Source organism: Liolophura sinensis, chromosome 10, assembly GCF_032854445.1.
Source record: "Liolophura sinensis isolate JHLJ2023 chromosome 10, CUHK_Ljap_v2, whole genome shotgun sequence".
NCBI classification, from domain to species: Eukaryota; Metazoa; Mollusca; class Polyplacophora; order Chitonida; family Chitonidae; genus Liolophura; species Liolophura sinensis.
Window position 1 is genome coordinate 4,583,613 of NC_088304.1, and position 22,127 is coordinate 4,605,739.

Genomic DNA, 22,127 nt, shown 5'->3' on the forward strand with positions numbered 1-22,127 from the left:
GGTATGTGGGCAGAAAGATGGGATGAAAACAATGAAAGGAAACACATTCAAGTGGATTTAGTTTGAATTAGTCACTCGCTGAATCCCCACTGGTTTTTTCACTTGTCCAATCGAGAACACAGAATAAGGCATGTCGTTGTGTGGCTGCTTTGGTGTAGTTTGTTCTCTGTGTTTCTTTGTTCTTCTGGAAATATTTTAGTAAGGCAAAAAAAAAAAATTGACTCTTTAAGTGATTTTGGCATGCTGCTCTGTCCATTTTGTATTTGACTGGAAAATTTATTAATAGAAATAACTCATTTTTTTTTGTTTAAATCCTGGCAATCATTTATCACATGACAAAACATGGATTTGTTTTTGAAATTTGGCCAAGAGAAAAATTTATTATTTTTGAAATTTTGTGCATAAGGAATGGATACATGTGGGATACATCACTGGTTGTTGAGGGCAAAGAAAGCATTATGGTGAAATGTATGTCTGATGAAAGATTATTAAAAACTGTCCAAAAAATGAAACTTGGGATCAATACTGGCCGTTTTTTGACCATACATCCGGAGCAGTGACATCAGGTTGTTGCTACTTAAAACACATGGATTGGTAGAGTCCATCACTCAAAATGCATATGCGCGTAGAGGGATGGATACATTAACCAAACAGACCTTGGATTGAACTATTTCGAGTAAAAAATATGGATGTGACATCACTGATAGCCTCTGGGTCGTTACAGCCAACTGTAGAATCTCATGTGATCATGTGATCTTTACTCAGATGAAACACTTTCGCACTACTTTCCCGGGCAGTTTTCAGTGGTCTTTCATCTGATAATATGATGCTTCATTTTTAGTGTTTTGTTTGGTTTTAATGGAACACTATGGGGCATGGGAGTGGAATAAACGAAAATAAGAACCATGATTTATTTTTATATATAATGGGTTTTTTTTTGGATCAAGAAACCTTTTTAGACAATTCCAGTATCCTATGGAAGAAAAATATTACCTTTGATTAGTAAATTTACTGATATGTATAGTTCTTCCTGAGGAGCATCTATCTTGTCTTCAACATATCTTTTCAGCCTGTTCAATTTTACCATATAATTTTAAGACCACTTATTTTTGTAAAAAATTGGCATGGTTTACGTTTTAATCCTGCTTAATTTCTTATGTCTAATTCTTGGTCTTAAATAATTTAAGAATGAAAATTCCTTCCTGTTTTTGGCGGGATAGCCCTCTTGTCTTTTGAGTCCCATGTGTTTGAATGTATTTTTTTTTTTTTGCTCTTTTCTTTTTTTAAAATTCTGTTGATTATTTTCTGGGTTTCTGTCCATTGATTTGCTCCATCCTAACACATGCCCAATCAACTCTTATCTCTCTGTTTCTACAAACTTTAGCTTTTTTACCAAAGGTGAGTGCGCCTGTTTTTGTAATCCCCAGGAGCGTTTTTATAATAGTGTTGACTGCATGACTGTCTGCCGTTGTCGTTGTTTCTTTCTCTTTTTGTTCCTAGACTTCAGTGTCCCCTTACTTTTGCCGTGAGCCCTATGCTTCTCTGACCTTGGGAGGTTATTGGGTACATTACTTAGGCCTTTTCTCTTTCATCTTTCATGCATCTTTACATAAAGTTATCATGACCCATATTTCAACATTCATATAAATACTTGTAGATAATACAACATATAGAAAGCTCTGCACACCTCGGCTGCACATGTATATATATATGTATATATCACTGTAGCAATAATTAATGTAGAAATATTGTTCCAAGGTTAACATATGTACAAGCCTCCATTTTCATATAGCGGTAAGCTAAGAATACATATGCACAAGCCCTCAGCAAACAGACGGCTGTCAATAGGCACTGAGGGAGTGAACCAATGCACTTATCCATCCATGCCTCAATAACTTTGTAATTTAGTTTCTGTTTGCAAAGAATTAAATTACAGCGTATTTTCTGATTTATTTCTGTAACTGTAACTTTAATATGGCTCCAATATTATCACCTAGGCAGTTCATATTATATGTTCAAATCATAACATATAAAGTGTGGGAAGAATATTAGTAGATAAGTCATGCACCTGTGCCTGAGCCATGTTTCTCAACAGCTAATTTACATATATTCAGTGCATATGGTAATTTTGAATTATGCCAAAGCATCTAAAGCAAGGTGTTCACTTCTTGCAGCTTTTTAGTCAAGAAGTTTTCCAGATATATAGTGAAAGGGCCTTTCTTTTTCTCCACCAGTAAACCTATGTACAGGGGAAATATTATAATGTTAACAGTTTGTTTTACCTCACATTCCAAAAATTCAAATAAGGACTTTATAGAAATTCCTGGATCCAACACTGCAGTAATCAAGTAAATCAATACATGTATATATTGATTTTACTTAAGGCAATAACAGCTCTTAAAATCACATCCAAGGAACAGAATTACAATGTAAGACGAGTGCGCAGAGATGAAATCACTGTAACAGTGTGTATTTAAAGTATATGTAGACTTGCAAGAAAAGTGAAAATTGACCCAAAGCAGGGAGGACACATGTTTGTCTAAAGGATAGTGCAATATTACAATGGTTGTTTTTTTTAATGTGCTGTGGTATTTAAGAAGCCTAGAGCCTAGCCTTGTGTGCTTTTGACTTAGATTTGTGTGTCTGTACATGTATTGACTCTTAAGAGTCTTGGAGGTGATGGTTTTATAGTATTAGTTTCAGCTGGGCTACAATATATGTCACATTGTACCCCAGGTTTCTGACATCCATACTCTCGTTAACAGAATCTGAGGGTTTGTCATAGACTTTAGTTTGCTCACCTTTTTTTATTGACTATCATTAGAAAATTAAAATCCTGTTTGTTCATCAAAAATAATGTTCATAACATAAATGAGCATAATATTGCATATATCTTAAGGCTACAGAATTTATCAAGCTACTCTTTGGTCTCTGTGGGAAGGTCTGACAGCAACCTGCGGATGGTGGTGGGTTTCCTCTGGGCTCTGCCAGGTTTCCTCCCACCATAATGCAGGCCACCGTCGTGTAAGTCAAATATTCTTGAGTACGGCGAAAACACCAATCAAAAAAATTAATAAATCACTCTTTGGTCTCGACTTATGAAAAAATTAGCGTTACACTTAGACTTTGACTTGGACTTTGTAATGCATATAGACCTGCGCTTGAAACCTCTACGTCTTTTTTTTCTTGACAAGGTTACTATAAAAGTAAAATTTGTTTTAGTTTTATGTATTTTATTTTAACATGAAATGAAGTCAGTATTTTGATTTCATTTTTGAAGAGGTTGTGGACATTTTCCAATTCAGTGAACTTTAAAATGCATCTTCAAAATGACCAAGGTCACAAAGTTGTTCGAAACTCAGTTGAAGAATCTGAAATGTGCCAAAAACAGATCCATGTATTCAATATTGTCAATACAGTACAGGTTAACGAGCATGTTACAGTTTGACATGGGCTATATACATATATATTTGTGGGTAATTACATATACATCCTGGACCTGTATACTCTCTGTTGCTGCCCAGTAGACTGTTCACGCATGTAATTGGATGAGGAGACAATGATCCGGCTCCCAAAGACCCTTGTATCACAGCTTTTGTCATTGTTTCATGTCTATTTGCCAATGTATTTGTTCATTTATTCTGGTGAAAGGTAGATTTGGACTTATGTGTGATATGTGATATATGTACATATTTATTTAAATCTGTTTACCTCTCACTTTTTCCCCCCGTGTCTCAGCAGAAGTTGTGCGAAAGAAATCATTTTATTTCATTTCAATTTTTGTCTTGTATATGTAAATTCCAAAAAAAATTTAGTCAGGGAATCAGGATGTTGACTCTGATGCACAACTTCCATGTTATCATATGATCAGGATCTTGACTCTGATGCACAACTACCATGTTATCATGTGATCAGGATGTTGACTCTGATGCACAACTTCCATGTTATCATGTGATCAGGATGTTGACTCTGATGCACAACTTCCATGTTATCATGTGATCAGGATGTTGACTCTGATGCACAACTTCCATGTTATCATATGAGCAGGATGTTGACTCTGATGCACACAGCTTCCATGTTATCATGTGATCAGGATGTTGACTCTGATGCACAACTTCCATGTTGTCATGTGATCAGGATGTTGACTCTGATGCACAGCTTCCATGTTATCATGTGATCAGAATGTTGACTCTGATGCACAACTTCCATGTTATCATGTGATCAGGATGTTGACTCTGATGCACACAGCTTCCATGTTATCATGTGATCAGGATGTTGACACTCATGTACGGCCTCCACGTTATCATGTGATCAAGATGTTGGCTGATGCACAACGTCCATGTTATCATATGATCAGGATGTTGACTGATGCACAGCTTCCATGTTGGCTCATGCACAGCCTCAATGTTATCATGTGATCAGGATGTTGACTGATGCACAGCTTCCATGTTATCATATGATCAGGATGTTGACTGATGCACAACTTCCATGTTATCATATGATCAGGATGTTGACTGATGCACAACTTCCATGTTATCATATGGTCAGGATGTTGACTCTGATGCACAGCTTCCATGTTATCATATGAGCAGGATGTTGGCTCATGCACAGCCTCAATGTTATCATGTGATCAGGATGTTGACTCTGACGCACAGCTTCCATGTTATCATATGATCAGGATGTTGACTGATGCACAACTTCCATATTATCATATGGTCAGGATGTGACTCTGATGCACAACTTGCATGTTATTATATGATCAGGGTGTTGACTGATGCACAACTTCCATGTTATCATATGATCAGGATATTGACTCTGATGCACAACTTTCATGTTATCGTATGGTCAGGATATTAACTCATATCCACAGCTTCCATGTTATCATATGATGAAGTTATGGACTCTGATGCACAGCTTCTATGTTATCATACAGTCAGGATGTTGACTGATGCACAACTTTCATGTTATCATATGATCAGGATGTTGACTCTGATGCATAGCCTCCACATTATCATATGATCAGGATGTTGACACTCATGCACAGCTTCCATGTTGTCATATGATCAGGATGTTGACTCTGATGCACAGCCTCCACGTTATCATATGATCAGGATATTGACTGATCAACAGCTTCCATGTTATCATATGATCAAGATGTTGACAATCATGCACAACTTCCATGTTATCATATGATCAGGATATTGACTCTGATGCGCATGTTGTCATATGATTAGGATGTTGACTGATGCACATGTTGTCATATAATTAGGATGTTGACAGATGCCCAACTTTCATGTTATGATGTGAGCAGGATGTTGATACTCATTTTCCTCTTGCCTTGTAATGTACTCTGCATTTTGGTAGGGTTTTGTAAATAATGAGTTAAATTGGCATTGAATTATCCTTTCAATCAGTCGAAATCTTTGGTTACTAGTTATGCTTGATTTTTAGCCTTGGTTCCACAGAATTAAACACACAGGATAAAAAATGGTATTTGTGGAAAGTAAAAGTAAATTTGAGAATCCTATTAAAAATTTTGTCTTAGCCTTTACTGAAATTCTAAGCAACAGTCACTTTAACATGCTTCACTCTATACCTTATAGACATTCGGTTTATTGAGCAATGAATTAAAGACCCAACCAGATTACTTGGTTCTCAAGGGGCGTATTACTTCATGTGGGTAACAACCAGCTAACTTTCAGCAAGCTTCTGGCATTTCATCACCTTCACCAGACTATCCATTAATCTCCCTGAACATTTGGACTGAAATGGTCCATAAAAATGCTGGAAAACAACTCATATTAGGATTTTGAAAGTCCTTGAAGACCATTTTCTTTCTGTGGGTTGGACCCCTGGACCTTGTCAGGTGTGGGTGTGGAGCCTTTGCAGGAGATGCCTGTGCACATGGGGACCACATGTTGGTAACTTGTTACGGTGCACAGCCATTGCACAGGCACACTGGTGGTAGGCTAGCGGCACATAAACAGCATGCCCATAGACAGCTTTTAGCCTGGTTTGTACCAAAGGATCTTAACCTATCCCGAGGCGCCAAGGTTATACAGGATGTAACACAATCTGTTAGGTGTCGTAAATTTGAAAGAAACCTTGATCTATACCTTTGTAATAATTGAGTTCATGAGTTTGGTATGGGAGATATTGTCTGCAATTTCTCATCTTTCTATGTTGGTATATTTACTACCAGTGTCTAAGCAGTGGCTTGTCAGGCTGCCCTCTTGCTGTCAGAGTGTAACTTCAGCCACAATGAATATTGTTTCTCATGGATGTCTGTATCACAGAATTCCAGTCTTGATTCTGCACATAAGCACCTGACAACATTCCAACATGTGACTTATTATATAGTCCCAAACCTATACCAAAGGGGACACCTGTCAGTCCGTCAATCAATCAGTCAGTGTCACCAGACTGAAACTTCATGCATGGTTTCACAATGGCGACATACAGATAAATTTTTCTGACCATTTCATCTGTTGTCAACAAAATATGTTTTTCTTGTTTTTTTGAATTGTGAGAGTTTTTCCTACTTTTTTTTTTCAAATTGAATCATGACACCGAATTAATCTTTTTTGCACAATGTCACCACAAGTTACAGATTTTGAGTTTTGGGTCATTTCATCTACATGTATATTCAACAAAATTATTGTCAATTTTTTGTTGTTGTTGACATTGACATACAGTTAATTATAAATCTGATGGCTTAAATTGGTAGGCACATGCTTTTAAGATGTGGATTGATTTTTTTATGTAGTGGTTCTCAAAAAGTCCCTGTTGTTTTCCTGTCCTTTGGGCCTAGCACCCAGCCCCATCCCCGTCATCAACAGGAGTCTGAGTAAGACACAAAAGAGCTTTTCGCCTAAACCTACATTATATGTACATCAATCCCCTGCAAGAATAGACCTATTGCTTTCTGAAACAATGTCTACAACTAACAGTTTCTCGGTGTCACAATCAGAGCTTAACTTACATACATGTAGTCAGAGAGTGTGGGGTTTTAGCTTTTGTGTACCCTTAACATTTTCAAAATAGAGGCTGTTTTACTTGTATAGGAACTTAAGTGTTTTTTTCATCTTAAAATTAATCTGTATTTAGGACATAAAGTCGCAGAATTGTGTACTTTTCTGTTGTGTGCTGTACTCCCCACGAATCTAAATTGCTTAGTAATGTTTGCTAGTTATCAAATGTTTGAGTCCTTCATTTCATGGATTATAAAGTACACGATAACACGAACTATAAATTTTGTTGGAAATCCTGTAACTGGAAGCTGTTACAGGCTGATACTAAATTTGATTTTTTCACATATTATGGCAGAGGAATGAAAATTGGTTTTGAAATTTGAATAAATCCAGCTCATCTATGGTCTGCTTTGCTCAGAGGCTTGGCTTGCTTTGCTCCAGAGCTATGGAGCTTTACTAAATATGCAGAATGGTTCAGGGTCTGTTACCTTCAGGTCAGGAATAGTCAATGTGTCCTATTTGGAATGCATTATTTTCTTTTGAACAAAAACAGTGGGTGATAAGGCAGAGGTTTGTCCTGTAACTTCAGAGAGACAAAACATCAGCATGTTTGTAGCAACTGTCAATCATCAGTAAACCCCAAACAGTTTTCAGAGTATCCCCAATGTAAACAAAAATTTTTTAACAATTGTAAAGGAAGTTTTGCCACAAAAAACTCTTTTGTGTAAAGGTAAGAAGTCTTATGATACTCACCCTGTGCAAATTATATTCCTTCATGGGTAAATCAGTACTTGAAAGCATTAAAATCTAAATCAAATTGACTGAAATTAATATAAAATTAAAATTTTAAATTAATATTATGATACTAAAATGGGATACTTGATTACAAACATGTATACACTGATACGTTGCATGCGTGAAGAGCTGAAATAAACCATGTAAGGAAATATCGTTTTTAGACTTAATTAATGAATCTGTAATGGACCTCATCCCTGCCTTACTGCTTACTCTTTCTCTCTTGTTCATCTTGTTGAAAAACTTAAAAGATGTTTACTTTAATATTGGTCATGAAATTTTGAGATGTAATTCCTGCACTGGCAAGATATTCCTGACAATGTATACAATATTTTGAGATCTTACATTTTCTTTAGAAGTGGCTTACGATTGGTCCAAATAATGGAGCCTTTTGGATTGGTTCACTGTTGTCACAGCTGATAGCGGAGCATAAACTATTGAAGGAGCTGTTTTTATTTAAACTTAGAACTCTCTGAGTCAAGAGTGCATGCATGTCTTGCGCTTAAGTTGAAGAATTTTATCATAGTTTTTCGGTTTTCATTTGCAACTATAAGTTGAGAGTTTATATCGATTATTTCTTAGGAAATAACTCTATTGTAGAAATATACATGTGCTTTTTAGTGCCTACATAAGAGTTTGGGAGTCCAGCTGGTAATGTCTGCTGCATGTTATGACAATGAACAGCGACTGCAAATTTCAGCATCATCTAGATGTGGTATAACTTTCCGTGCATTGTTCCTGAAGATGCAAAGGACTGCAGCTTCTGGGTATGGGGAATGGGAAGTGTTGTCGACCCAGTTAGTTCTGCTAATTCAACTCTACAAACACTTGCATTTGTGTGAAATTTGCTATTAGACTACGTATACATATTTAATTTTGCATGCTAACTTCACACATGAGGATGTGTGGTTGTGAACGGTTTTATGGTTGTCTAGAAGCTGGGAGAGGGAAAATGAAATTGTGTTAATTGGCACTTATCTCAACTGTTCACTACTTTCAGCCTTCCCAAATGCCCACCCATTGAAGAACTTGCCCTTCCGGAAGAAATGCAAGTAGCCAACGGTTTCCATGCCAACGGTGAAGAAGCCATGGACATTTCGTCAGTTTCAAGTCTGCCACGTCGGTCGAGATCTCCAGCAATAGCCACAAACAACGCAACGCCCAAACGGTCCCCGTTTCCCGGGTCACAAAATCGGCCCCCACATCTACGTATGACTTAATGTAGACAATTTTAGGACTTGTGAAAATCTCTATTTTAATATTGTAACATAAAAGGAAAACAAATGAAAAAAGCTGCAGACTGATATGTACAGGTTATTTATTTCATGTGTGCTGTATAGAAGACATTTTTATTATGCTGACTTTGACGGATTGGCAAGAAAAGACGTGGTCTGACCATGTTCCTAAGTTATCTGTTACTATGAGTAATCATAAGAGCTAAGGTCTTGTTTAATTGGTGCGATTTGTGAAAACATCTTGTAGGATGCAGCTTATCACATACATTAAGAGGAGCTCTGATTCGTGTGATTTCTTGCAGTCAGTGCCCTTGGGTTGGGACTTTTGTGGTATGCTCCTAAATTTGTCTTGCAAAACCACATTATAGTTACTTGGCTTCAGCAAGGAGTTCTTTAAACTCTGGAAAACAGATTTTCTATGGTAACATGAATGTTAAAAAAGATAAGGATGTTGGAGCAATTTACATGTTTTTGTTTGTTTTTGGGGTTTTTTTTCCAGTCTGAGGTGATAAGGGTTACATGCTGCCAGCTGTGTTTTAAGCCTATAATATTATATGAAAATTTAAGACATTGAAGATTTATGCATATGAGAAGTGATACAAATGTTAATATCTGTATGATTGTGTGTGTACAGTATGGAAGTGTTTCAGCCACCATTCTGAAGTGTTCCAGATCACACTGTATTTTTGCATATTTATGGAACCAAGGGCTATACCTAGACTACCAAGTCAGCTTTCACAAAGTGTTGCATGGCAATTCAAATTTCTCATTGCATGGTTTTGCCTGGGTTACATCTACACAAGTTGATATGGATTACGAGAAAAGTTACAAAAAAACATTCACAGTTATCAACTTATCAGTTGTCACCTCTCGTTATTATGGATATTCAAATTGTCATATCAAAAAAGGCTCAGATTTTTCCATAGAACAGAGTTTAATTTAAGTGATTATTTTCTTCAGTTTGCAGCTCAGGTATTATTTCACAAAACAATGTATATATATGAAAGGCCATACATGTATACCAGTGTAACAATAAAAAGTGTGACAAATCAGCCGGCCAACATTAAACTGGTTATCCTCATTGTTGGTACGTTATTCCCTGTATTTAGGGTGTGGAGGGTTAAAGCTGGCTTAACTTAGATCAGAGGCATCGTAACATTGTGGGTTTGACAAGTAATTGCTGTACTCAAATTGTATTAACCCTTAACCTGAGAGAAACCTAAACTTTGATGCGCACAAATATATGAATGTGCTTATAAGTATAAAATATGCACCATGCCGCTGGTTATCTATTCTATTCTATTTAAAGTATCACTTTTATAATCTGTATATGGTAACTGCTTGTCATTGTACACCTCTTGGGGTATTTATTTAGAGGTATATTCAGTAGAGAGGCCTGAGGTGTATTACTCTGCTTGAGATCTGGTCTTGTTTTATGTCAGTCATTGTCTTTTCCTTTTTTATTGAGCTGCCTGATATGATTCGCTGTGCTTTCTTAGGCCTGTAGAGTATACATGTAGATAGATAAACAGAGTTCCGCTAGGAATATTCGTATGTTTAAAAGGCTTTTGTCGGTTGGCTAGCTGCTTTCATCATCAGCAAATCAAAAACGCTGTAAAAAAAAAATATTGACCATTAGAAATCTCTGTAACAGATTGCCTGTAAAGCAATCCAAACTTAACCAATCACCAGCTTTCTCTCTGGTATTGTGAATGAGTGAAACAGTGTTTAAAGTGATACATGTAAAGTACAACATATGTGTCTTTCAGGAAGTATAAAGCTGGTTTTTCATTGGCTGAGACACACTGACTTTTCCTGACAACTTGGTGCTTTGTAGAATTACATGTTCAAGTTCATGTATGATTATGAGAATTTGACAGTGAGACCCATCCCAGTATAAAGGGTACTGTGAAATAAATGGATAAATAAACGAAAAACTTGTGATATTGATAGCAAAGTGAAGCATCAAGATGTAAAACTGTACTAGTGATGATCGTGTTTGGTAGTGGGATACCATCTGACTTGTTCTGGTACAGCACTCAAAGGTACCCGCATCAATGCTCTCCCCATTATTAAACACTGTAGAGCTTAAGCCTTGTCTGGTTATGAATCAGAAATAAGACTTTTAACTGATCTCGTTAACACCTTCACAATTGAGTATTTCACCTAAAGTTTGTTTTTTTTAAAGTGCATTTTTGGAAGCACATAAGGACCTTAAAATGATACTTATGAAATTAGTAAAACTACACAAGAAACTCTTTATTAAAGTGGCTGAGTCAAGCAAAATGTGCGCCTTGAAAGAAGCTAAACTTCAGGTGAAATACTGTAATGTAAGCTCGGAGTACAATGTAGCCCTTTGTTCTTCTGTATAATTTGTTTATTTAATGGTTTTATCTTTGTATAGATCATATTGTTTATTATCAATGGTAGATTTTCGGTCATTTCGGTGGTTAAGTTTTACTGTAGGTGCAGTGCGAGGGACTGAATGTTATTCCTGAGTGAATTCCTGGCAGGTTTTTGGTTTGCATTAAATCCAGAGCACAGGAGGACATTTGTTGTTGAACACAAGATTTTGCGATTCCAGCATCAGATGAACCAGAATATTGTCTACACACCGACGGGCATCATTTCTTGTCAGCTTTTGGAGATCCTAAATATGTTAAAGGTCATTTGCACAATAAACCTGCAGTCTTGTATATAATCGTGTGACATTTGCATCGATGCTGATTGATGGATGAAAGTAAGTAAGACATTAGTCAGAGTAAGACATTCTGCTTGTGGTTTTGGACAACAAATATTGTCTTTGTGCACTGGACTTCAGGAAGGGAAAGAAGCAAATTGCACTGCACAGCCTATATGTATATAAATACCCAGAATATAGAGTCCTTGATAATTAGAGATATATGCAGTTGCTCCCAGTGGGAGTGAACAGCTTCAAATTAACCAGTTATCAAAGACTTAGAGGAAAACTTCAGTTTTATGGTTCTTTTTTTTTTTTAATTTATTTAGTTTTCTATTATTTGTTTCTTCAGATATATTATGTAATGAAAATTCTTAACACTATGTTTATTTATTATTAATGGTTCATTATAAATGTCTATGTTCTTAACTAGTTTATTTTGTGTTGAAAAAGGAAGATGCATGTACTCATGTTCAGCTATTAACGGTAAAAAGATACTTAACCTTGGCCTTCTTTGTTTAATGGGTTGCACTATTTCCATGGCAACGGCTGCTTTTCTTATAGAAATGGGTATGGGCTGGACCATAATCCACTGAAATCTCAGGGAGGATCATCGGTAAAGACAAATCCACGGTGAACAGTGTTAGAGGCTTTATAAAGGTTTTGGAGCTGGTTATGAATTCTGAGAATTTGAGAAGTATTTTGGATGAGTTTTGTGGTTTGCAATGCAAATTACCATGTAAAGGCAGAACATGTTATGAAAGTTAACTCTGTTGAACAGCGTAAGAGAAGTCTGTTCTGACGAGGAGTGATATGTTCACAATTAAAGATTGTAACTCTAAATCTCATTGGATTGTTTGTTTTGTTTACATGTGGACTCTTAGGGTTCTTCTTTGAGAAGAAATTGTGGAGAATTTACTGCCTCAGTCGTCCCCTAGCGGCTTAATTGACTTGCTGATTCCTTGGTCTCTCTGTTTCAGTTGACTCGCTGGCCCAGTCAACCTTCGCTGCCTCAGTCAGTTCAGTTGGCACTTGCTGTCTGACTGGCTCAGTCGACTTTTACCAGCTCAGTTGGCTCGGACTTGCTACCCCAATTGACTCACTGGCTCAGCCAACTGTCACTGCCTCAGTTGACTCTAGCCAACTCTCTGACCTGGATCTTGCTAACCCACTGGCTAGTTGATTCTCACTGCCTCAGTTGACTCTTGCCAACTCTCTGACTCGGACCTTGCTAACCCACTGGCTAATTGACTCTCACTGCCTCAGTTGACTCTTGCCAACTCTCTGACCCGGACCTTGCTGACCCACTGGCTAGTTGATTCTCACTGCCTCAGTTGACTCTTGCCAACTCTCTGACTCGGACCTTGCTGACCCACTGGCTTGGCCAACTCTCACTGCCTCAGTTGACTCTTGCCAACTCTCTGACCCGGACCTTGCTGACCCACTGGCTAGTTGACTCTCACTGCCTCAGTTGACTCTTGCCAACTCTCTGACCCGGACCTTGCTAACCTACTGGATCAGCCAACTCTCACTGCCTCAGTGGGATTAGTCAACTTTCACCAGCTCAGCTGACTCTGATTTGCTACTTCAGCAGACGCGCTGGATCAGCCAACTCTCACTGCCTCAGTTGACTCTTGCCAACTCTCTGACTCAGACCTTGCTAACCCACTGGCTAGTTGACTCTCACTGCCTCAGTTGGATTAGTCAACTTTCACCAGGTCAGCTGACCCTGATTTGCTACTTCAGCAGACGCGCTGGATCAGCCAACTCTCACTGCCTCAGTTGACTCTTGCCAACTCTCTGACCCCGGACCTTGCTAACCCACTGGCTAGTTGATTCTCACTGCCTCAGTGGGATTAGTCAACTTTCACCAGCTCAGCTGACTGATTTGCTACTTCAGCAGACGCGCTGGATCAGCCAACTCTCACTGCCTCAGTTGACTCTTGCCAACTCTCTGACTCGGACCTTGTTGACCCACTGGCTAGTTGACTCTCACTGCCTCAGTTGGATTAGTCAACTTTCACCAGCTCAGCTGACTCTGATTTGCTACTTCAGCAGACGCGCTGGATCAGCCAACTCTCTCTGCCTCAGTCGGCGCACTCGATTGTCTGACTGACCATTTGGGTGTAACTTCAGGTCAGAAGATTTATCATGGCACCTGGTGGTGAGAAGTGGTTTACTCCTGACAAGTGATATTTGCTGAAGGCAATAATTTGGGCTATTCTTGGTAAATACAGGAAATTTTTATTTGATTAACAAGTGTGGATTTTTGCCAAAAATCTCTAGTATAGCCTCATTTATCTAAACACTGCAGAGATAGAAAAAAACAAAAAATTTTTCAAATCAATATTCATCAAACTCAAGAATATGGGAGTTTGAACCAAATGGGTTTATAAGTAAATAATCGCCTGTCTGCAATCCAGAAGGTGGCCCACAAGAGTCTGGCCCAGGTTGTATTGTTCACCTATTGCTGTGGATATGTAGCGTTTCCTCATGTCTGAAATGAATACTCTCATAAACAACATAGGTCAAAGTACAGTTAAACAGCAATCGAGTAAATCTGAATCCAGGTCTACCAAGAATATGTAGATTTCTTCATTGCCGATGATATCCCATCCTACAATCATAGCAACTTTAAACTGGTTGCATCAAACTGTCTGCACAACACTGATAAGGAAGCGATGAGCGTCACCGTCGTATAGAGGCAGGGCCTCATTGGCTATATTAAACATGGTTGAAGTGCTGAGGTCCCAAGTTCAAATCCAGCGCTCCCTGTTTCTGCTGCAACTTGCACTCAAGAGGTCTGTCAGGTACCTGGCAAAGGGTTCCTCCACCCCTAAATCTGACAATCGTTACTCGGGTGAAAAGTCTTCAGCACAACGTTAAAACGGTAACCAATCACTCATAAGCAGACGAGCTTTCAATACGGACTTCAAAATTAGCTGTCTTATAATTTTTTGGGTTTTCAAGCTCAGCCTAAAGAGATCATCTAATTATAACAGGCCGATTCCACACAGCCACTTCTGACAAGTCCTAATGTAAATGTAGGTCGTCAGAATGCTTCTTTTTGGTTCTGGAAGTAGAATTTTGATACATTTCTCTTTTGCTTTCTATGGCTTCAAAATATCTTCTAAAACATGTTTCAAATCTTGATTTAATTCAGGAATGGCTTGTTGGACATTTCCCAAAGGAAATATCAGTCATCTCCGTGAGACAGCAAGAAAAATATTTCAGTATCAAGACTTACTACAAGAAGACATCATCATGAAATGACCATGACATTATGATAAAACACGGTGTGTCACAAAACAGCAAATTCTGTAGGTCTTCTGGTGTTGAATGTTTAGTCCATATGGAGAGATTTCCAAACTTTGAGCCATCTCAGTGTGTAGGTCATGTTCAGTGGTGAGCACAAGTGATCTTCAATGAACTTCGTGCAAGACCACATGAGTGTCCTTATGAGCACTACAGGCCGAATATTGCGGAACATCGAACACTCCCTTTCCGGAGCTAGGAACCGAACCAGCACTTGTGTGTCCACTCCCTTGACCATGTGCATGTGTGTGTTTTCTTTGTTATTAACTCCTTTCAGCCAAACCCATCAACAATGCCAAGGAATGTTTTTTGCAACAGAGCAAAATGACAACTATTTTTTCAGCTGTTAAAAAGCAAAGGTTAACAAGGAACTTTTTTACTTCACATTTCCAGAACATGAGAATTGCAGGGTATGGCAATACAAACTCTCGGATTAACTGTATCTTCATGATCAAATTTAATGCATTAAAACATTCAACATTTCAACATACAATATACTCATAAAATGCCTCTTTGAAGATTTGAAGATAGATTGCACTCATTGTAGACCTGAAACTAATGACAATTTCTGACCTCAGTCAGATACTTCACTGGACACCCTAATGTTGGCACCCCACTCCTGACCCATCAGAGTCAGTAAAGTGAATGATAATGACTTGATGCCACATCTGCAATATATCAGCCATGTCTTAACAAGATTTTAAAGTGCAGGAAAACATAACAAAGAAGTAAACACTAGTAGAAATGCTATTGAGAACTGTTTAGGTATGTGAAAGTAACACTTTAGATCAGTTTCAATGGATCAAATGCTGTAACGAATTTTTATCTGTTTATTCATATGATTGGTGGTGGACACCATACTCAAGAATATTTCAGTTATACAATGGAGGACAGTATCATGGTAGGAGGAAACATACAATCTTCCCATGTACAGCCTGGGAGGAAGCCAGCATAAGCTGGACTTGCACTCAGACCGATCAAGTTAGCTGGCGTGCTAACCCCCTTGACAAAATGTTTTTATTGTATTGTGGGTTTTTATTACCTGGTCCATAATAATATAGTACATGTATGTTGTCAATGACATCCAAATCACTTTTCTCTGATGTAGGCTTTTAATGTCCAATTTGTTTCTTTGATGCGTTTTTCACATTGCATGAGTGCGACCAAGTGCACAAGGACTTGGTCAGACTTGAACATGTATGTGTAGAAAAAGTTGTGACCTCACATGACAACTTACATTGTCAAGATTGTCCACAAAGCCCACCATGCATTTCATTGTATTTTATTTCAGCCCAAAAGGCTAAAAAAGAAATAAGTAAAAGTCTTTTCAGATTTCCAATGGTCTTTCTCCTGATGATCACTCAATTTTTACAAGGATTTTGCAGTTATATCTGAGGTTATTACACGTTTTAGCAAACCTAACAGCTTCTCTGTACGGCAGTATCGGGTACATGTGAATCTTCTCCTTTCTGTACTGGATGTAAGGGCCTTATCACTACATACCATGAATACACATCTTTTTTTTTCAACCAATCAGATGTCTGAAAATCCATAACTCCTGCAAGGCACTCTAAAACATTCCCACTCAATGTCTGTCAATTGAAATCATTTACCTGAACAACCACTGAATGGTTATGAAGAAACCATTAGAACAATCCCCTACCGGTCATCCATGACCTGTCATCAGCCATTCTCTTCATCAGCATCCTGCACTACGACTGGCGTAGATCGCGCCATCTTTCTGGCCAGGTACCGGGCTCTGGCATCTTCCACTGCACCTTCAGTTGTGCGGCGTGCATACTTTGAAGTTTCAGATTTTTCAGGTTTTTGTGCTGCATCTACTTCTGTTTCACTTTCAAGTTTTTGTTTCTTGGACAAAATGTCCCCTTTAGATCTATCAGATTCATCATCCGTACGTTCAGTTTGTGATCTTTTTGCTGCTGTTTCACTTTTCTCAGATCTAGATCTCGACTCTCCAGACCTTTCAGATTTGTCCCTACGTAACCTGGTTTCTGCTTCTTCAAGGTCTTGGACTGATCTACTTTCCCTCTCCCTATTATCTTGCCCTGACTTCTTTTCTCCGTCTCGACTGTCTTTATTTGACCTACTTTCCCTTTCCCTACTATCTCGCCTAGACCTGCCTTCTCTCTCTGCACTGTTTCGCTTGTTATCTCTATCCCTTCTGCTGTCATGTCTATCAGACTCTCTATCTCTTCTGCTATATCTATCCCTTCTACTGTCATGTCTGTCATACTCTCTGTCTCGCCTAGAATCTTTATCACTCCTCCAGTCCCTCCTTGAATCCCTGTGTCTGTCTCTCTCATAATGTTTAGAACTCTTCTGGTCTTCACCTCTTTCTCTTGACCTTGACCTCCGACTTTTGTCCTTGGACTTTGACCTCTCATCATCGGGTGATCTTGATCTGCTGAGTTTTCTACAAAATTAACAAAATTTAACTCTAAATACCATATTTTTCTTTCTAGCACTGCCTGGATTTGATACTGGGACTTCAACGGTCTAGGGCTAGAGAACATCTGACAGACATCAATATGTACTGTGTTCTGTACACTCTCTATCTATTTATGGTCCTCCCATAGAAAGCAATTTTTAGCATTAAAACTACAAAAATTTCATATTATAATTTCTTGTAAACAAAGCCTATCAACTATAAAACTATGACAAATATATTTGCTGTGAAAAAAAAACAACAACAAAACTTTTCTCACTTTAGAGGGACTGATCCTGACTTAAACATAAATGAATCACTTGTTATGACTGATTCATGCTTAACATCACACTGAAAACTTTTTCACTGATGTATAAGACTGTTAGCTTTGTGGGTGGAGGAAACAGGGCTGCCCGGGATTAACCACTGACCTTTGGTAAGTTACTGATGAACTTTCCCACATGTGATTTGAATGCAATTTTGGTGGGAGACGTGGTCTTCAACAACTATAGAGCTGTGCACATGGCCTATGAGCCCTGACTGTCAACCACTTATTTGTCACCAAGGTCCTATGAAGACTGAGAGCTGGGCAATCTACAAATTCCCTCTGTAAGGCCGAGAATTAACTCACATCTCCTGTGGTTAGGAGACTCACATTACTCACATCACCCCACTACCTACCAAACCCACCTTCCAGAAGAGCTATCTTTCTCTTCTTTGACCTTCACCTCCTCTTCTTTGACCTTGACATCCCCTTCTTTGGCCTTTGTTACTTCCTCTTTAACCTTGACCTCAGGATCCACTCCAGTTGTCTGTTTCAACAAGTGTCTGTAAAATCCAGTTAGATCCTTCTGCTTTGTCACATCCAGCCGAGCTTAAAAACCCAGAAAAAAGTGAATCCTTATTTATGTATTACACAAGATTTCCCAGGTGCATCATAATGCATACATTGGAAGATAGTGGGGAAAGTGAAAATATGCACAAATATACTTGAATTTTCTTGAGTACTGTGACCTGAGTGGTTGATACACATCCTTGTAATTCATTCTTTCACTGACCAGAAAATTGAATATCTGAGCCCGGTTGTTAAAAACTGGTTTAAGACTTAATAGTAAATACCATATTTAAGTTTAAACAATTGTACATCAGTATACTAAATATGAACAAAAACTTCTGCTGTTATACTTTGATTCTGGAGAGCCGCAATGGCTGCTGAGTTAAGGTTAACCACTGCATTACGTTACTTGTATTGAGTCACTCAAATACAGATATGCAGAGATAAACTACAAATTTGCAAGCTTGCTTGTACTGACAATCACTTCAATACAGATATGCAGAGACAAACTACAAATCTGTAAGCTTCCTCGTACTGACAGAGTCAGTCAAATACAGATAGGCAGAGATAAACTACAACTTTGCAACCGTGTACAAAAAAGTAGCAGCAGACGTGAATGCATTCTTCAAAGTCATGGATTGAGTTTAGTTTTGTTGCTCAGTTGGGTAAAGGACACCATCAGCATTACATATGCTACCAGTGAGCAATAAAACTACAAAGATTGCAGTAGGTCATTTGTGATCACATAGTTCTGAACAGTTCTGTACCATGGTGTGCTTTTCAGAACAGTCACAAAAAAACTGTACTGTGTGACAGCTCTTCTCTATACTGTTTGGCTGTGCACCAATTTCACGTCATCACCACAAAATAAAGGACCTCAAAGTTCTGTCTAATTTAATATAAAACTTGCAGTACTGATAAACTTTTGGACAGTAATTTGTGGACATCATACACTTCTGTTTAAAACTTTGCAAATATACAGAACAGTTACTGGGCAGAACAATGATCATTACAATAATGAAAAATCCAATCTCTCCTGATAATTGTAATGAAAAAGAAGCAAATTAAGATTCTGTTACCTTCCATTTCCTCTTCTAATCTTTCCCTTTCCTCTTCTGCCTGTCTTTCCTGCATTTTTTTCTTGTAGGCACTTGTCACAAACATTTCTTTGTCCCCAAATTCATCCCCCTCTGCCTCTCTTTCTTTTTGAACTTTCCGTTCTATTCTCTTCTCATTTTCTTTTTTCCTCTTTTCTGCTGCTTTCATCAAGTTCTCAATATACTTTGGCTGAAATGTTAAAAAGAGAAGAGAAAAGAAAAAAAGACAACCCAAAAAAAAAAGAGCCACAAAAGGAACAATGGCAATAAAACTAAAATTTCCTTTGACAGGTCCAGAGATATGGCAATTACAAAGACGGAAACAGACAGACGTACAAACAAGAAAACAGCAATGCACATTGCTAATTTAGCCATAAAGAGGGATGAGAAGATATCTCCCTCACAAGTTTAGATGATTATCTATGCCATGCTAGCTAATGACTTGCATACCTTGGACTCAGTTTTGTTGAATAGTTTAGCATCATTTGTCTTTTGCTCAGCTTTCATGTCATCATACAGATTGTCATATTCATACACGGAAGGGTCCTCTGCCAAAGCTTTGTCAATTTCCAACTGGGTCTGAAAAGACAAGATTTTGTGTGTCAGCTTAAGCCTATTGTTCACTGGCACTATTAGGCACTGTTCAGTAATTTTAATTGAAAACCAAACAAAGTACCAGGAACCAGTATAATCAGCCAGTTACAAATAACAAGCATAAATATGGACTGCAATCAGGTGTGGCCTGAAATAAACCAAACAAAGTACAAGGAACCAGCATAATCAGCCAGTTACATATAACAATCATGGATATGGACTGCAATCAGGTGTGGCCTGAAATAAACCACACAAAGTACAAGGAACCAGCATAATCAGCCAGTTACATATAACAATCATGGATATGGACTGCAATCAGGCGTGGCCTGAAATAAACCACACAAAGTACAAGGAACCAGCATAATCAGCCAGTTACATATAACAATCATGGATATGGACTGCAATCAGGTGTGGCCTGAAATAAACCACACAAAGTACAAGGAACCAGCATAATCAGCCAGTCACATATAACAATCATGGATATGGACTGCAATCAGGTGTGGCCTGAAATAAACCACACAAAGTACAAGGAACCAGCATAATCAGCCAGTTACAAATCACAAGCATGGAAATGGACTGCAATCTGGGGTAAAATAAACCAGGCATATGTAATGGCCACTGCAGTGAAGAACCCTGATATGAGAAAGGGTTATGAATCACCAATGGGCCTGAACTCTCTGGTCCCTTTCTTAAAGAAATCAGAGGAGTTTAGCCCAAATACTCAAACCAGAAAACAACCCATTAGTTGTCCTATGGGAGATTAAGAATAAGTGAATCTGATTGCCCTAAAAAAAAAAGACCTCAAAAAGGATTGTGACTTTAACTATATCTATTGATGCATAAAGACCCATGGAATTAACAGCTAACAAGAAACATAATGATATTTCTGAATTCACTGGCCAAAGACTTTTAACAGTTGTCTCAATACACTTTCCACTAGTGAGACAGTACGTTATGGGCAACTCAGCTAACAATGACAATTTTTACCTGCTGTTTTAAACCTGCTTTTGCATGTTTCTCAAATCCTTTGGTAACAGTAACTTTTTCCTGTAAAACAAATCAAGACAACAATATTATATAAGAGTTAAAAGAGTTTTATTAATAATAATAATAATGTGAGCAAAAGTGTATTTATTTATTTGATTGGTGTTTTATACCGTACTCAAGAATATTTCACTTATACGACGGCGGCCAGCATTATGGTGGGAGGAAACCGGGCAGAGCCGAATGGGAAACCCACGATCATCCGCAGGTTGCTGACAGACCTTCCCATTTACGGCCGGAAAAGAAGCCAGCATGAGCTGGACTTGAACTCACAGCGACCGCATTGGTGAGCGACTCCTGGGTCATTACACTAAGCTAGCGCGCTAACCAACTGAGCCACGGAGGCCCCTAGCAAAATTGTAGGTCTACAGTCAAGTATAGTTTAGGACATTACTATTTTTTCTTTTACCACGTAGAAAATGACACGTAATCCTCTGTTAAATATATTCATTGAAGGTCATACAGTTGTCATCATATCACCAAATATGGCCTTTTGTTTTATTTCAAATAAAATAGTTACCTCTTCATCACTTTCATTACCAAACACATTTTTGGATAACGATGTCTTGTTCTTCTTTGGAATAAACAATCCATACCTAAAACAAACAAAATGCATGAGAGAAAGATACACCACAACCGACTTCAAACGGACTTGGCAGGATTATTACAGCGATTATTTCGACTCCAGTTTTCGTTATCTCTCGTGCGCCTTTTCTCTGCGTATAATCATACGGGCATATGAACGTAAAACCATCTTCCAGACCACACTAACCACACTCCACTACAGTAAATTACAACGAATGAAGCTAAACTCTCATCTTCTGTTGCGATATGCTTTGTGTAGTACTAACTTCTTGCCAGACGAACCGGTGAACGCCATTTGTTTGGTCACATGATCCTTTGGCAGTCGCGCTGCTTTCTATAACGCGAACACTGAACATATTGTCATTCACACAACATTTAGTTTAATTTGACCAAAACGATGACCTGGAATATACAGTATACGGGTTCAATCCCAGCCCCAGACTTAAGATACCCCCCTCCCCCTTTTTTCTAATCTCTCACAGTTTTGGGGACCTTGCACGATGACAATGAGCCGTCGACGACGCTCTGAT

General features: G+C 38.2%; 2 protein-coding genes across 4 annotated transcripts in view; one reads left to right on the top strand and one right to left on the bottom strand.

Annotated features, from left to right (window-relative positions):
- LOC135476849 (ribosomal protein S6 kinase beta-1-like) overlaps nucleotides 1-12,516 on the top strand; it is a 33,931-nt gene extending 21,415 nt beyond the window's left edge. Inside the window, exons 16-17 of one of the 3 annotated variants that reach the window (XM_064756991.1) lie at nucleotides 1,385-1,398; nucleotides 8,767-8,955. In XM_064756991.1, coding sequence (XP_064613061.1) covers nucleotides 1,385-1,398; nucleotides 8,767-8,822 — 70 coding nt within the window. In that variant the 3' untranslated portion in view covers nucleotides 8,823-8,955. Of the gene's footprint in view, nucleotides 1-1,384; nucleotides 1,399-8,766 lie in introns of all 3 variants that reach the window. The other 2 variants (XM_064756990.1, XM_064756992.1) reach the window with 2 other exon arrangements.
- Nucleotides 12,517-15,324: 2,808 nt separating this feature from the next.
- Nucleotides 15,325-21,905, bottom strand: LOC135476521 (nuclear speckle splicing regulatory protein 1-like). The gene is made up of 7 exons (XM_064756566.1): nucleotides 21,864-21,905; nucleotides 21,533-21,608; nucleotides 20,956-21,015; nucleotides 19,825-19,953; nucleotides 19,357-19,564; nucleotides 18,133-18,316; nucleotides 15,325-17,430 (listed from the first exon to the last, which is right to left on the bottom strand). The coding sequence occupies exons 1-7, from the start codon at nucleotides 21,890-21,892 to the stop codon at nucleotides 16,680-16,682; spliced, it is 1,437 nt and encodes a 478-aa protein (XP_064612636.1). The 5' UTR covers nucleotides 21,893-21,905; the 3' UTR covers nucleotides 15,325-16,679.
- Nucleotides 21,906-22,127: the final 222 nt, after the last annotated feature.

Bases quoted from the DNA above. Each gene is read 5' to 3' on its own strand.
- LOC135476521 (XM_064756566.1), bottom strand. From the start codon at position 21,892: ATGGCGTTCACCGGTTCGTCTGGCAAGAA. The intron at 21,609-21,863 runs GTTAGTACTACA...TGTTTGTTTTAG, and splicing joins ACCGGTTCGTCTGGCAAGAA to GTATGGATTGTTTATTCCAA. The intron at 19,954-20,955 runs GTAAAAATTGTC...TTGTCTTTTCAG, and splicing joins AAGCAGGTTTAAAACAGCAG to ACCCAGTTGGAAATTGACAA.